At 36.5% G+C, this 17,629-nt stretch overlaps 1 protein-coding gene across 1 annotated transcript; it reads right to left on the bottom strand.

Moving 5' to 3' along the window:
• Window positions 1-1,840: 1,840 nt before the first annotated feature.
• On the bottom strand, window positions 1,841-9,363 carry LOC114298447 (elongation factor 1-gamma 2). The gene is made up of 4 exons (XM_082905728.1): window positions 9,039-9,363; window positions 7,205-7,543; window positions 5,945-5,994; window positions 1,841-2,261 (listed from the first exon to the last, which is right to left on the bottom strand). Exons 1-2 carry the CDS (start codon window positions 9,219-9,221, stop codon window positions 7,271-7,273), a joined length of 456 nt encoding a protein of 151 aa, XP_082761854.1. The 5' UTR covers window positions 9,222-9,363; the 3' UTR covers window positions 1,841-2,261; window positions 5,945-5,994; window positions 7,205-7,270.
• Window positions 9,364-17,629: the final 8,266 nt, after the last annotated feature.

Genomic DNA, 17,629 nt, shown 5'->3' on the forward strand with positions numbered 1-17,629 from the left:
GAAATGCATTGTCATGCCTTGTTTTGCCCTCTACTACTGTCAAAACAGTTTCTGCAGGAAGCTTTGGCCGACCGGCCATCCATACTGCCGACCAACCAATTATTGATGGCCAAGAGCTCAACAAATGGTCGATGACCATCCGGACATGGTCGGTGGGGTTTCCACTTGGTCGGTGGTGATCCACAGTGTCCATAGAGCATACCTTGGGAGTTGTGCAATTTTTAGAAGAACAGAGCAGGGGAAACAGAGGCAAACTTGTGCACGACAGTGGACTTCCGAGCGGAGCCGAGCACGCATTGCATCAGGCCCTCTCCCCGAGGCTGTTTACTGTTTTATTAGATTAGTTAATTTTTTTAACTAGTTTAATTGGTCTGTAATATTTAATTAGCTTGTAGGTTAGTTAAATCTGTATTATTCTTTTGGTCCCTCCAAGCGAGGGCAAATTTGTAATAAGTGTGGGTGCGTGTGTGCATGTCATCCAAGCCCCACTTCTTTCTCCCTTTTACTTACCTGGTTTGATGGTTAGTACTAGGGCATATTTAATTTAGCATCCTTATGCTATGCATGCGTGTATCATTCATCGGTATTTCATGCATCGGGCTCGGCACATCATGCTAACTGCATAGTATTTCAAATCTAACTTGAATACGTGCATCAAATGGTTACATTTCACATGTCATCCTAGGATTAGCCGAGCCTATCTTGATTGCATTCGGTATGCGTTACATTAGGCACTCAGCATTGACTTGGATCATACATCGATTGCTAACGAGTTCTTTGTTTTGGCTTGGAGTACACTGTAAGGATTTTGTGCTTTAGCATCTCGCACGAGTGTGAATGTTAACATGACAGCATGCTTACCATGCTGCTAGATGCTTATGTGATATGAACTGCCTAAATGCCTGTGGGTGAAGGTTGGATTGCTTGAGTTGGAACAACTCATCAAAATCCGTGTTTTAGCCTACTCACGAGTAGCAAATTTCAAAACATTTTCCAAACAAACGGATATGCAATGCTTTATTCCGAATTAGGCGATCTAGTCTATACTTGTTTTACTGTGCGCATCACATAGTAATTCTAGCTAATTAACCGGAATAAAAACACATAACGTTTTCAAAATTGGATATCATGATTAGTAGAGGCTGATCTTCGTATCGGGCGAGAGGGGGTGCTCATAACTGACCTTCCCCAATCGTACCCAAGGTCCCGAGCCGAGGCAACTCTGGTGATGACGGACACGTGGCCTTAGGCAAACGAGTCAGGGTTTCCTAAATTCCCCCATTAATAAAATATTAAGGTGGCGACTCTGTATCTGGCAAAGCAGTCCATGTTTGGCACTTCTTTCTAAAAATCTGTTTTCCAAAACGATTTGTCAGATTTAGACTCTTTGATTCAGATTAAGAACCGTGACGATTTGAGAGTCCGAACTGTAGTGAGCCCAAAACGAACAGAACGGGACTCATCCTCCCGGGGCGTTCGGGGACGTTTACAGAGCCAAATGTTTGATTTTCTTTTGGCTACTAAAGTTTTAGTCGCCATATGTCTTTTTTTTTTCTTTTTTTTTTTGCTACTAAACTTTTAGTCGCTAAATGTCTTCTTTTTTTTGCTACAAAACTTTTAGTCGCCAAATGTCTTTTTTTTTGCTACAAAACTTTTAGTCGCCAAATGTCTTATCCCAATTTCTTTTTAGCTACTAATTGTTTAGTCGCCAAAAACATGATATTATGTTTTATAATGAAATTATTATTTCTCCACAACCTGTCTATATACAATGCAACCTATAATACGTATAAAAACAAAATGATATATACTATCAATCATTCCACAATCAGCATCCATATACCAAAAATAAATAACATTAAATATCAAAATACATACAAATCAACTATTGTCCAAACTAAAATAATAATTCCATACAAAATATGTCATACAAAAATCAAAGCCCTCCGTATACAAAAAAAATACATTTACTACCAAGCAAAATTACCATTTGGCATGATACAAATTACCATCGTAATCTGTACCACAACAAAAGGTGATATATGTACCACGACAAAAGTTTTCTATGGACCATGACCGACAAATGATATATATGTACCACGACAGTCATTATCTGTTAATTGCCAAAAGTTTTCTGTATCAGTGATAATGAACTACACAAGCTGAGGATGACAAAAGTATTATATTAGTTCTACACAAAAGTGAAAATTATTCTCCATACACCAATATGGATTATCCACAAGTCCACGCAACAAAACCATCTACAAAGAAGAACAAAAAACGAAACATTAGAATTGGTTACAAAATATCAATTCAGTCAACCATATGGAACATGTTCTAACATGCATTTAAGGTAGAATAATCGAGATATGTCTTCTTGGAAATAAAAGAAAGTATATATATATGTATCATGCAATATTTATTCCAACCAACTGCACAAACAATGTAATGTGTAATTTCTTCATCCTAAAAATATATAAAAGCAATTATTAGAATATGTAGATGTTATTTTAATAAATTTGTTGCTTTTTTAACCAAGTGTTGCAAGTTTTTCGACTAAGTGTAAGGCTTATTCGGGGGCTGTTATGAATTTTCATCCCCGGAAAGCCCTTTTTCGAGTAAGTTTAAGGCGTATTCGGCTTTAACTCCCAATCTACGCGTCCGAACTGCGTTCCATCAGATCTCACAAGTCCTATTTGTCATGGCGAAGCTATCCGTGTGAACCACACGGTCGTTTGGGGGCTATTTTGAATTTTCGACCCCGAAACGCCCTTTTTCGACTAAGTTTTTGACATATTCAGCTCTAACTCTCTACCTATGGGTCCGAATTACGTTCCGTCAGTTCTCACAAGTCCTATTTGTCATGGCGAAGCTATCCATGTGAGCCACATGGTCGTTCGGGGGCTGTTTTGATTTTTCACCCCCAAAACGCCCTTTTTCGACTAAGTTTAGGGGGTATTCGGCTCTAACTCCAAACCTACGGGTTTGAATTATGTTCCGTCAATTTTCACAAGCCCTATTTGTCATGGCGAAGCTATCTGTGTGAGACACATGGTGGTTCAGGGGCTGTTTTGATTTTTCGCCCCCAAAACGCCCTTTTTCGACTAAGTGTAGGGGTATTCGGCTCTAACTCCAAACCTACGGGTCCGAATTACGTTCCGTCAATTCTCACAAGTCCTATTTGTCATGGCAAAGCTATCCGTGTGAGACACACGGTCATTCGGGGACTGTTTTGATTTTTCGCCCCCCAAATGTCCTTTTTCGACTAAGTTTAGGACGTGTTCGGCTCTAACTCCCAACCTACAGGTCCGAATTACGTTCCGTTAATTCTCAAAAGTCCTATTTGTCATGGCGAAGCTATCCATGCGAGGCACACGGTCGTTCGGGGGTTGTTTTGATTTTTTGCCCCCGAAACGCCATTTTTCGACTAAGTTTAGGGGGTATTCGGCTCTAACTCCTAACCTACGGGTCCGAATTATGTTCCATCAATTCTCACAAGTCCTATTTGTCATGGCGAAGCTATCCATGTGAGCTACACGGTCATTCGGGGACTGTTTTGAATTTTCACCCCCGAAACGCTCTTTTTCGACTAAGTTTAGGGCATATTCGCCTCTAACTCCCAACCTACGAGTCCGAATTACGTTCCATCAATTCTCACAAGTCCTATTTGTCATGGCGAAGCCATGTGAGACACATGGTTGTTCGGGGCTGTTTTGATTTTTCGCCCCCGAAGCGCCTTTTTTCGACTAAATTTAGGGGATATTCGGCTCTAACTCCCAACCTACGGGTCCGAATTATGTTCCGTCAATTCTCACAAGTCCTATTTGTCATGGCAAAGGTATCCGTGTGAGACACACTATCGTTCGGGGGCTGTTTTGATTTTTCGCCCCCGAAATGCCATTTTTCGACTAAGTGTAGGGCGTATTCGACTCTAACTCCCAACCTACGGCTCTGAATTACGTTTCGTCAATTCTCACAAGTCCTATTGGTCATGGCAAAGGTATCTGTGTGAGACACACGATCGTTCGGGGGCTATTTTGAATTTTCGCCCCCGAAACGCTCTTTTTCGACTAAGTTTAGGGCGTATTCGGCTCTAACTCCCAACCTACGAGTCCGAATTACGTTCCGTCAATTCTCACAAGTCCTATTTGTCATGGCGAAGCTATCCATGTGAGACACACAGTCGTTCGGGGCTGTTTTGATTTTTCGTCCCCGAAGCGCCCTTTTTTGACTAAGTTTAGGGAATATTCGGCTCTAACTCCCAACCTACGGGTCCGAATTACGTTCCGTCAATTCTTACAAGTCCTATTGGTCATGGCAAAGGTATCCGTGTGAGACACACGGTCGTTCGGGGGCTGTTTTGATTTTTCACCCCCAAAACGCCATTTTTTACTAAGTTTTGGCATATTCGGCTCTAACTCTCAACCTACGGCTCTGAATTACGTTCCGTCAATTCTCACAAGTCCTATTTGTCATGGCAAAGCTATCCGTGTGAGCTACACGGTCGTTCGGGGACTATTTTGAATTTTCACCCCCGAAACGCTCTTTTTCGACTAAGTTTAGGGCGTATTCGGCTCTAACTCCCAACCTACGGGTCCGAATTACATTTCGTCAATTCTCATAAGTCCTATTTGTCATGGCGAAGCTATCCATGTGAGGCACACAGTCGTTCGGGGCTGTTTTGATTTTTCGCCCCAAAGCGCCCTTTTTCAACTAAGTTTAAGGGATATTCGACTCTAACTCCCAACCTACGGGTCCGAATTACGTTCCGTCAATTCTCACAAGTCCTATTTGTCATGGCAAAGGTATCCGTGTGTGACACGATCGTTCGGGGGCTGTTTTGATTTTTCAACCCCGAAACGCCCTTTTTCGACTAAGTTTAGGGCGTATTCGGCTCTAACTCCCAACCTACGGGTCCGAATTATGTTCTGTCAATTCTCACAAGTCCTATTTCTCATGGCGAAGCTATCCGTGTGAGACACACGGTCGTTCGGGGGCTGTTTTGATTTTTTGCCCTCGAAACGCCCTTTTTTGACTAAGTTTAGGGGGTATTCGGCTCTAACTCTCAACCTACGGGTCCGAATTATGTTCCGTCAATTCTCACAAGTCCTATTTGTCATGGCGAAGCTATCTGTGTGAGCTACACGGTCGTTCGGGGACTGTTTTCAATTTTCGCTCCCGAAAGGCTCTTTTTCGACTAAGTTTAGGGCGTATTTGGCTCTAACTCCCTACTTACGGGTCCGAATTACATTTCGTCAGTTCTCACCAATCCTATTTGTTATGGGACAACTGTCCGTGTGAGTCACATGGTGGTTCGGGGGCTGTTTTGAATTTTCACCCCCGAAACACCCTTTTTTGACCAAGTTTAGTGCATATTCGGCTCTAACACCCTGTTTACAGGTCCTAATTACATTCTGTCAGTTCTCACAAGTTCTATTTGTCATGGGGAAACTGTACGTGTGAGTCACATGGTGGTTCGGGGGCTGTTATGAATTTTCACCCCCAAAATGCTCTTTTTCGACTAAGTTTAATGCATTTTCGGCTCTAACTCCCAAACTACGTGCGCTAATTACATTCCATCTGTTGTCACAGGTCCTATTTGTGATGGGGAAGGTGGCCGTGACATCCGTATGGTCGTTCGGGGGCTGATTCGCATTTTCGCCCACTTAACGCCCTTTTTCAGTTAAGTTTAATGCATTGTTGTCGTATTGGAATCCAAGCGGAAATCATTTTCTTAACTCAAAATTTTTAACTACCAAAAGGGTTTTCAATGTCAAAATTTTCACTGTGGGGAGTATGTAAACCAATCAAATATAGAAATCATTTGAGTCAAAATCAAAGCCATAAATGCACACCCACAACCATACAAACAACAGCCATATCCTTTCCTCATTAAGAACCTGGATAACATATCTATCCCACAATCCACACCGTCAAGCCTTACCACTAATAGCAGTTCCCACCATCATTTTGTGAGAGCCCAATTCCAATCCACTATCATAGAAAGAAATAAGAAGGCAACATAATTAATATCATATCTTTATACAAAGAAATACAATGACAATGAATACCCACCAGTCACCCCACATTTGATATTTCTCCCACTTGAAATGGAGCTATTGGGAACCATTGTAACTTTTATTTATTGGGAACCATTTAAATACATGTTCATCACTAATTGAGATGAATATTACCCACCAAAAATAAATAAATAAATTGATATGAAATGGAGCTACACATACAGAATTATAGAAGTTCTTGTTAATGATGAGTTGAAAAGGACATGTGCACCAGACTACCTAATGCAATAGAAAAGGATAAGAGTCAAGCTAACTATACAACTCGCGACAACACAAAGGGATCTATGTTCTTCAGGTGGTTACAGAGAATTATTATGACAGCACATTGAGCATCTTGTGCATACACCAGACTAGCAAGAAAAATCAGGGGTTTCTAACAATTACCCAATTAAAGGCTAAGCAATATATTCAAATTGTGAGTTTACATATTATAAACCCAACATAGTATGCTACTTGCTTTCTACGGCAACTCTTAATGTTCTATTATTGTGACAGCAATAAGTGTCAACAAGATACACATAATATTAGCATGTTTTTATCCCTTACTTTCCATTTTCAATGATGTCAATTTGTCAAATTTTGTATTCAGTCAGCTTTTTGGTTATATCAGCAAAATACAAATGTAATTAGTCTGGCATGGGTGCAAACTAAACAACAGGTAAAGTGAAGTTTACTTAACGTGGAATGCTGGTGAATTGTTAAACGAAAGTATACTTTCACTTAACATCAATAGAATGGTAAGACGAATTGTTAAACAAAAGTATACTTTCACTTAAACATCAATAGAATGGTAAGACAACTACATAATAATACATTATGTTTATGATGCGCACCAATAAACAAGATTACAAAGAAAATTTGGTACTTCTACACATGTATCAAAAAAATTAACACTACATCATTTTTTATTTATTTTTTTGGAGGAAGGGAGTGGAGGCATTTGCACACAAGGAAGTGGAACACACCGAAAACGAATAGAGGGGTCAGCAGAACCAACCTCAAGCTCGTAACATTTCATATGCCAACAAACAAAAGAAGAAGAAAAAAAAGAAGGCTCAAATGCAGTATAAAGGTATTAATATAGATTCCAACAAGTAACATTAAGCTCATAATTGAATTTATACCTTTGATTGCAACTTCACGAAAGTTGGTCTTGGTATTGGAGTACAGCCTCTTCCACTCATCCAGTATCATCTTACTTGGAGGCAGTAGATCAAGAGTACAGCCTCTATCACCTTTTTGAAATTTGGTTGGTTAACCATGGTCCAATAGTATCTCTCAACATGAGGGAACTCAGCAGTAAAGCTCTTAGTCATGACATTAGTGAATACCGGAAACAAGTTACATGTCATGATAATGCTAGCCAGGGTCACAGCATGACCAACCAGGTAAGTATTTGAAGCCAGATGAACGCTCAAAGCACCAAGAGCTCTCTTCAATGCAGCAATAGCAGCTTCCTCAGCCTTCAAAAAAATACATATGGAGTAAAGATAAAATAATTAGAAAAAATTAAAATTAACAAAAAGAAAAAGAAACAAAAAAGTTAATAGTAAAAATAAAATGTTATTCTTGTCTATACGTGCTAATTGCATTCCGTCTGTTATTACAGGTCCTATATGTCACAAGGAAGGTGGTCGTAACACCCGTACGGTGGTTCAGGGGCTGAATAACAGAAATTGGGTTTGTTTTGATATGTAGGTGTTGTGTTGCCTTAGACAATTCAAATATCTTAAAAGGCTTATATGCATGCCAGATTTAAAGTAAAGACAACAAGTAGCCAAGAAATATCGGCCAAGAATTTTTCAGTAAACAATTTATATTTTTGCAGTGAAGAGCAATCCTCAGAGAATTCCCAATGGCAATGCTCATTTTCACAAGGCTTCCATTCAGGTTTTTGAAGGATGGAAATTTGATCAAGTTGCACCAAGACGGTCTCTTTACTGAGTGTTTTCTTTGCCATATCAAGAGGGCCTTGGGTAACATAAAAGCTAACATAAAATTGGCAAGTACATTTAGGTTCATGAGGCTTCCTCTCAATAGAATTTATTTTAGCATCCACCCAGATCTACATCAGAAAAACGTAGCAGATAATAATCTTGCAATATGACATATGCCCTTATCAAAGCAAGCCAATTTATACAAGAGCAAACATGTATGTCTAAACTAAACAAACCAAGTTTTTCATGAACAAATAACTTGACTAAGAACAGGTTGAGCATGGAAGGAGAATCAAAGAGATGACCAGCAAAAGTAGGCAAAAAAACAAAATCGCTTGTCTCGTGTATTGCAATAATAGGGGAATCTTTAAAAATTTAGACATATTTGGTCAATTGCAACATTTGTGTCACTACCTCCCTATGCTAGCATGAGTTATTTTATGGGGCAAATAATTACAAAAATGGGTGCAAGTAGTGTATTAGGTAACACCACAGCACCAGAATCTGTATATTGTCCAAAGAAACAAGGCATAGAATGGTCCATATGGTACAATTACAGCAAAACAAAATCTATAACAGAGTATCAAATTAGTAAACTAAAACATAGAAACTTCAAATTCATCAAACATATGATGTACAGGGACAGAAATTGTGAGCACTCATGCATAATCAAGGCAATAGTATAAATTGTAAACTATTGCATGCCCAACCAGAAGGAATGCCACTCACTAGAAGTGCAGATTCATGCAACCAAACAGACGCCTATTATGCAAACTATTAACCTAGGCATTTCCAGACACAAGAAAGATTTTATCAAATCCGAAGACGTTATAAGAGTAAAATAAGTGGGATTATATATTTGCTGCAACATATTACTTAAACTACCACAACATAATGTACAGACATCAAGTATCAACTCACCAACAGTAACAGTGTGATGTGAACTATGGTGTGGTCAAACTTTACAATGTTAAAAAGCACAGAATTTAGCAGCTTCAGACAAAAATAAATGGGAACTTACTGGATCCTGATTTTCATCATCACTTGAATCTTCAGTACCTTGAGGGGTCGATAGCACACAAAAAACAAGTCCAGGCCTTAGAAAGCAGGTGCAATCTGACAAAGTGGCTTTTCTTGACCTTATTTGCAGGTTGGAAATGGGAACATTTTCTTCAATTAAATCTCCATAATCAAACAAAAGCATGGTTATGACCCCATTCCAAATTTGTAAGCGCTCCACAGTTTTCCATGAGCCAAAGTAATATGCCTCAAAAGCTGTCAGATGGCATTTCTTGGCACCAAATGATATCGAGTAATTTCTCAAAAAATTGAGCCGTAACCTACATTCTATGCTCTAATATCACTTTATCATTCAATTTCAAAATACCCCGTCGCTGAATCTTACAAATAAAACACAAAGCACGTTTAAATTAACCTAAGACATGAGTGAAAAGCTATAAAAAAAATTAAAAAATCAAATTGGTCAATCCAGTGGTCTGACCAAGTCCCAACAGGAACTTACCAAGTAATTCGGTTTGGCTCAATTTATAAACCATATTTTATTGAGAATCACTTTGTCTGATAGACCAGCCAGTTTTGATGATCTTTTTAAGAACTAGTTACAGTCACAGATAGCACCTAGGAATGTGAGGAAGGACCCTTTCCACAGTGATTTAACACCCTCCCCCAATCCCCAAAGGATTAATAAGGAAACCAACCTCAATTTCACAAAAACAAACTTCCGATTTTAAACACAAAAGGCATATAAATGAACTGAAATAAAAAGTTAATTGTGCATCCCCAACACATGAAAAAAAATAAAAAAAAAAAAAAAAAAAATTGCATAAACTTTAAATTTGAGATTTTATTAAGCATCACATGACTGAAATATATACAAAAACAGACATTTCAAAAAAAGGGCAATGGACAGTAATAATTGATCTTGCAAAGTTATAACTAAATAACCAAATTTGAAAGAGAGAGAACCAGAACATCAAAACCCTATGAAAATTTCACAAATTTGAACATTCAAAATCAATATTTAGCTTCCAAGACAATTTTTTTTTTTTACAAAAAAAACAAAACAAAACAAACTCGCAACTTTGAGAATAAAAAGCATAGCAGAATCGATAATTGCAAACTTACACAGGGCGTATCGAAGGAAGAGGCGACTGAGATTGCAAAGGCATCAATAGTAGCTATTGATGCTGCGCCAGTGGCTATGGTGGCGGCAGCTGCATCTGCTTAACCGTCCGCCGCAGTAGGGGCTCAGCCGCCGGCTGCGGAGGGTGCTCAGGCAACACCACGGCCGCCGATGCAGCTCCAAACACCGTGAAATCCAGCTGCCTCGCGAGCATCTTCACCAGCGTCTCTGATTGAGCCTTTTTTGGAGGGAAATCCCCTCGCTCACCTTTCTCCAACAACTTCAAATTCAAAATAAATCTCCAAAAAAACAATTCTCAATTAAATGGGATTTTTGGTGAGACCTCCTTTTTTGGATATTTTTTTATGATAAAGGACAACTCAATGAATTCTCCTTCAAAAAGTACCTGAGTAAGAGAAGCCTAACTCAGGCCAAGTTTGGGGACTTTAAAAAAAGTCAAAAAGTCAAAAAGTTACTCAAAAAGTTAAAAAGTTAACACTATTCACCAAAAGTCAACAATTACGGCTGCACAACTCCCAATTCAAATTTTTCCCTACAAATCAATTTTTACAATTTTTTATTACACATTTTTCAATAAAAAGTCAAAAAGTTAACCCAAACATCCATATTTTCAACCTCAATTTTTTAGTCTAAAAAGACAAAAAGTGCACTTTTTTAGTCTTCCCAAACTTGGCCTCAATAAGGACATTCTATAATTTGTTTTTTCTTTTTGACCATATTGCCCTCATATATATATATATATATCATATATTTAAACAATCTCAACTCATACATAAAACGATCTTGAAGATGATCTACAAAGTGAAGATGATCTGCGAAATCCATGAAGACGATCTCAAAGTTTAAAGATCTCACTGCCGACGATCTCACCCTTGGTCAACAATACACGATCTCGCCATCCAAGATCAACACTCTCAATTAAATGAGAGATTACGTTGCAAAGTTGTATATATCTGTTGTTATTTTTTATTTATTTTTGTTGATTTGCTAAGTTCAATCAGGTGTGTGCTCTATTTTTGTTTGACATGATGAAAGTAAAATTTTACTCTGATTTGTGCTCTGTTTTTGTTTGACAGAATGAGAGTAAACTTTTACTTTGGTTTGTGCTCTGTTTTTGTTTCATAAAATGAGAGTAAAATTTTATTTTGGTATTATCTGTTATATTTTCTTAACATGCAAGTAAAAAATTTTACTTTATTTCAGAGTAAAATTTTACTGCATTTCAGAGTAAAATTTACTTTGAATTGAAAGTAAAATTTTACTGTGTTGTTGAATGTTCATCTATGCAGTTTCTGATTTGTTTTCTCGTAAAATTTACTCTGAATCTTTAGAGTAAAATTTGAATCTTCAAGTAAAATTTTACTTTATTTTAGAGTAAAATTTTACTGTATTTCAGAGTAAAATTTACTCTGAATTGAAAGTAACATTTTACTGTATTGTTGAATGTTTGTCTATGCAGTTTCTGATTTGTTTTTTAGTAAATTTTACTGTATTTCAGAGTAAAATTTACTCTGAATCTTAAAGTAAAATTTTACTGTAGTGTTGAATGTTTGTCTATGCATAAGAGAATACACTTTATTTTTCATTAATCAGAGTAAAATTTTACTGTTGCGAAAACAGAGTACATATTAGATAAATGAATTATAGTCGAATTTTACTTTAGATTTATGAACAAACAAACAAAAAACTCTCAATTTTTTATTGTAATATATCAATTTATCATTTTTTTGGGCATATATGAGGTCATTTTATCTCAAATCTGAAACTATTGATCTCAAACATGAGTTCATAGGCATCAAATCTGAGATGGTGATGGATTTCAATGGACAATTTCAAGATTTTGATTTTGTGAGATAGATCGAAAATGGAGATCAAAAGGGTTTAGGGCTTAAAAAGAGAGAAAATAAAGGGAAACGAGAGGATACCAGTATGTAGAGATAGAAAGGGAAGAGAAATGGTTCAGCGAGGGTTTTGGATTATATGGAAGGGCGTTTCAGCCTTTTCATCATATTTTTTTATTTGAGGGACTTTTGAAATTATTATTTTATTTGGTGGGCTTCATACAAGAAAGCCCCATAGAAGGGGCTTTTCACCAAAAATCCCCGATTAAATTCACTGATTTCTGTCCAATAATCGCAAAAATTCCACGAATCTCCTCAAATTCAACGCCTTTGGAATTGAGTACCGCTCAAAAAACAATTCAAAATCTCAAACTCTGTCATTCCAGAGCTAAGATTTATGTCGAAATCAGACTAATATTGGTCGAGAATCAACGAAAAATCGATCTGTATACTCATATACACATGTGAATATGTATGTATAGGCAGAGAGAGAGAGAAGAGATAGAGAGAGAATGTTTGCTGAGATCTAGAGAGAGAAATCGAAATGGAAGGAAGGGTTCGAGAAGGACTTAAGAGATAACAGATAGTACCTAGAGAGATAACAGACAGACACACCAACAGCGAGAGAGAGAGCGAGGGAGAGAGAGATAGACAGACAAACACACCAAGATCGAGAGAGCGAGCGAGGGAGAGAGAGAGAGAGAGAGAGGGAACCTGAGATCTGTGGTTGTGCCAATGGTGCTTTGCGATGGTGGTGATGGTCGTGGCCGTGGCAATGTCTTCCGTACGGTGGGCTGCGGTGGGGTGTTTATCTCTTCGGTTTGGTGTCCGATTCTAAGGTTTGAATGTTGTTGTGTGTAACAGAGAAAGGGGCGGGCAGCGTTAAAAGAGTCCCCGCGAGCGCCCTAAAAATTTTGAAGATTTAGCGACCAAAAGAAAGTTTTGTCGGCAAAAGTGTTATTATGGGCGACTATCCTATTTGGTAGCCATAGGAAAAGAAACAACGACTATTTTATTAGTCGCCAAATGTATATTTGGCGACTAAATCTCCATTTGGTCGAAAAAAATTTGTATTTGCCCACTAAATTTTGTAGTCACTAAAGATTAACCAAAAAATATACCTATTCCTGGCCACTACCATTTATTTTGTAGGCAAAAATTCATATATAACGACTAAAAGAAAAATTAGTAACCTAAAATTAAGACTAACGGCGACTAATAAATTTTTTAGTCGCTAAAAGGGTCACTTTTGCCGACAAAAAGGTAATTTAGTCGCCAATAAATAATATTTCCCTACTAAAAAATTTTAGTAGCTAAAAACTATACCAACGCCGACTAAGAGATATTTTTGTCGCCCAAAGTCAACTTTTTGGTGACTAAATTTTGTTTAGTCGCCAAAAGTGGTCGCCAAATGTGCAAATTCTTGTAGTGGTAGTGCTTGTTGGCGTGTTACGGTAAAACTGTTACATGCGAAACGAGGCATAAATTATTTTCGTTCAGGACTGGACATATCGATCGCATAACTACAAACATTTTGTACAGCAAATTAATTACTAAGGAAGTACAGTAAGTACATTACGTAGGATAACAGGGGCCAAACCAACAAATTTACCTATATATCGAAGGGATTGATTTTCTAATACCATCTCCCATAGGGGACTACTAATCCCATCTATGGAGGGTATCATAATCCCAACGTATTTCGAATACACAAATATTGTGTTCTTGCTACGGCAGTGGTTACATGACAATATTACTTTTAGTCCCATCACTACCAATCCCCCTGACTAATAATTCCCTCAGTAACAATCCCACCCCTTACTAAAAAAATGTGAATACATGTTGTTGGGGTTGTCGTGCGTATTCCTTTATTTCTTCAACGGACTTATGGTATGTAAATTATTTCGTACATACATTTAAGTAAGATGCATCTGCAAATGTAAAGCACAAACTACAGTCTTGCTAAAAATATTGAAAACCCGAATAATACAAAAAGTGGGAAACTCAATTTTAAAAATAATTACACCCAAACACATATACAAGGGTGTCGGACTGGTTACACGTTATTACTAGAACATGGGCAAATAACATTGTACATTTATTTTTTATTTTTTTATTTTAAATATTTTATTTTATTTTATAGGAATATTTTTAATATTTTAAGTTTCATAAAAATATTTTAATTTTAATATTTGGATATTTTAATTGTAAATATTTTGATTTTCGAAATATTTTTAATTTTCTTATTCTTAATATTTTAATTTTGCGAATATTTTTAATATTTTATTTTTCAGAATATTTTTAATATTTTAATTTTCTAAATAATTTTAAAATATTTTTAATGTTTATACAGGCCTCAAAAATGAATTGACAGAAAAATTAATTGACATAAAATAATTGACATAGAAGTTCTTTGGAAAAAAAATAATTTGGGAAAAAAATTATTCAAAAAAATTACTTAAAAAAATTAATTGAAAAGAAAAATCATTTTTTTATTTGAGTATTTTAAAATTAGTTTGGTTATGACTGTTGATAAAAATTACGGATATCGAGTTATGAGTTGTGTGTTTGATTATCAATTATAGGTTGAATTAAGTTTTGAAAACTATTTTGAAAACTCATCACCAAACAAATTTTCTTATTTCACATGTCACATCAAACTTTCAAAACTCAATTCCACATGCAATTCAAAATTTAATTCAACACTCTATTCAAAAACCATAACCAAACAAATTTTCTACACTCAAATCATAATTCCACAACTTACAAACTCAAAATACAACTCGTACTCTCAAATCATATCTACAAAAGTCTACCAAACGCAACCTGAAATTTTCATTTTCCCGCTCTGCTATACAGGTTATACAGAGTATACACCTCAATTTGACTCTCACTCTCCCTCACTCTCACACTCATTCCTCCTCCACCGAACCCATCCTGACCGGCGACCACTCTCGATGACGACCCACTCGTAAACCCAACCCACCGCTGTAGCCCTCATTTTCTCTACTTCGCGAACCATAGCTCCATCGCGACCACCATCGGCTGGAGCGAAGGAATTTGTTGAGGAGAACGTGGGTTTTCAGGCCATAGATGAACCAGGTTCGTCCTCGCAACATTGAAATCAAAAAGTTATGGTTGTGATTGACAAAATTTATTTGAAATTTGAAAATTAGGGCTTTCAAAATTAGGGCTTCGAAAATTAGGGCTTTCAAAATTACTCTTATGCAGATTGATAAATAGTATGATTGATAAATGTGGAACATATTGTGAGGAACATAAAATGAAAGGATAAAATATTTGCATAACATAGTACGATTATGCAGATTGATAAATAGTATGATTTATTGATAAATACTCTGATTATGCAGATTGATAATAGAAAAGGCTAAAAAGTTATCACAAATGCATGTAGTTCTGTAATTTTCAATGTGTGATTGATAATTGAATTTTGGTATATTTGTTATCAGTCACACGTGATTTGTTATAATGAACTGCTATCAGCTAATATGTTATCTAGGTGAATTGAATTAACTAGTATCAACATTGATAACTATTATCAACCTGAACTGAAATGTTGATAACTATTAGTGATGTCTTGATAACTATTTCACTGTGATTTGTTGACAATCACATGTGTGATTTGTTGATAACTATTTCAGTTTGATTACTATTAGTTGAATCACACCCTCCAACAATCTACCCATAATCATTTAACTTCAGTATGATTTGTTGATAATAGTTGTGTAACATGTGTGATTGATAATTGAATTGACATTGAACTGCTATGTTTGTAAAACTGCCATGTTTGTTGAGTTTGAAACTGCTATGTGTGTAACTTGTGTGTAATTAATCAGAAATGCTATGTTTGGAACTGAAGAAAATGACTGACGTTGAACTGCCATGTTTGTTCAAATGCTATTAACAATTTAGTCTGTGTAACCTCTGTTCAAATGCTATTAAACATGGCAGTTTGAACAAATAGATGTTTTCAGTAAAGACATACACTCTGTCCCTCAAATTCAAATAGAACTACTATTAACCCCCATCAAACACAAGCATAGCATAGCACTACAAGTTAGTCATGTATGCAGATTTGAAAAATGGCTTTTTCTTCTAACAATAGCAACATAAGATTACAACCGAGGATGTGCAATTGTGGAAGAACCGCTGCCATATAGATTGTAAGAACCAATGAGAATGGAAATGAAGGGCGTTTGTTCTTTGTTTGCCCATCAAAATATGTATGTATTGGAAATTTGAATCCTTTAGTAGTCACATTAATATTTGTCTTATTCAATTAACTGATTGTCATGCATTGTAGAGTACCACTCCCACTCCCCATTGCAATTACTTCAAGTTTGTGGATGAAGATGATGAAGACGTTACGTCCAAAATTCATTCCAACACTAGAGCTTGTAATGCTATAACAGTAGAAGACTTTAACGATGTAAGGACGAGGCTTGATGACTTGGAAAATGACCATGGTCGAAGGCTTGAAAGGATAGAAAATAATATCAAAGCGACAGTGTATTTCATTATATTTTCTATCATTTTGTACTCGATCATGTAATTTTTGTACTTTATTGTATTTTGGAAAATTGAATGGAAGTTTCTAGCATTTTTGGTTGTATTGTACTTCATGATGTAACTAATGTTTATGGAATGATTTTTATTATGATGTAACTTAGGTAACTTATGTAACTTACTTAATAGCTTTGTGGAATGAATTTTATTATGGAATGAATGTATGGAATGAATTTTATAAGTTATTATGATGTAACTAATAATTTTATTATGGAATGAATTTTGGGAAACATTGGCCTCATTGTTAGAGCTTTGTGGATGCTATTTCGCAGATCTGTGGGTGAATTTTGTGGATGCCATGTGGATGAATTTTTTGTGGATGCTACGTGGATGAATTGTGTGGATGCTTTGTGGATGAATGAGTATTGTGGATGCTTTGTCACTTATCTGTGGCCTATTATCTGTTGCAGGTTCTGTTATCTGGGTGAATGAATTTTGGTTATAATGAACAACTTCTGTTATCCGTTGTAGGTTTGTTTGTAATGAACAGATTTGGCAGATGTGTTATTTGTCAACTACCATGCTGGCAGATGCTCAATCAGAAGGGGTCTTCTAGCTTCTAGCCATTCTCTTCCCCATATCCTAGACTAGTTTATATATCTATTTTTTTTGTATTGCACAGAATGCGTGGTAGATTTCTTCACCATTGTGCAGACTTTCATTAATGAATATCAATACTCTGTTTTTAAATTACTTTATTGTATATGTTTTTTTTTTTTGTTAAGGGGAGTTCATTAGTTCATAACAATGCACAAAGGGTGAAAAATTGCTAATGCACAGGTTGACCCCACAGGGTATGCTTCCATACAACCGTTGTGTTTGAAAAAACAAAACATTTGTGCTCATATTGATATTAGAGTGTACGAGACCATTGGTGGGTCGTGCACAATTTTTTTTTCGCAATTACAGCTTGTGATTACATTCAATGATTCTGGCAATTAAACCTTATTGTCCATATTCAACGATTCACAAAACATGGAGTAATCAAAAAACATAGGTTAATGATAGCTGCTAATATCG

The sequence above is a fragment of the Camellia sinensis genome, chromosome 14 (assembly GCF_055761805.1).
Source record: "Camellia sinensis isolate YWXY chromosome 14, ASM5576180v1, whole genome shotgun sequence".
NCBI lineage: Eukaryota > Viridiplantae > Streptophyta > Magnoliopsida > Ericales > Theaceae > Camellia > Camellia sinensis.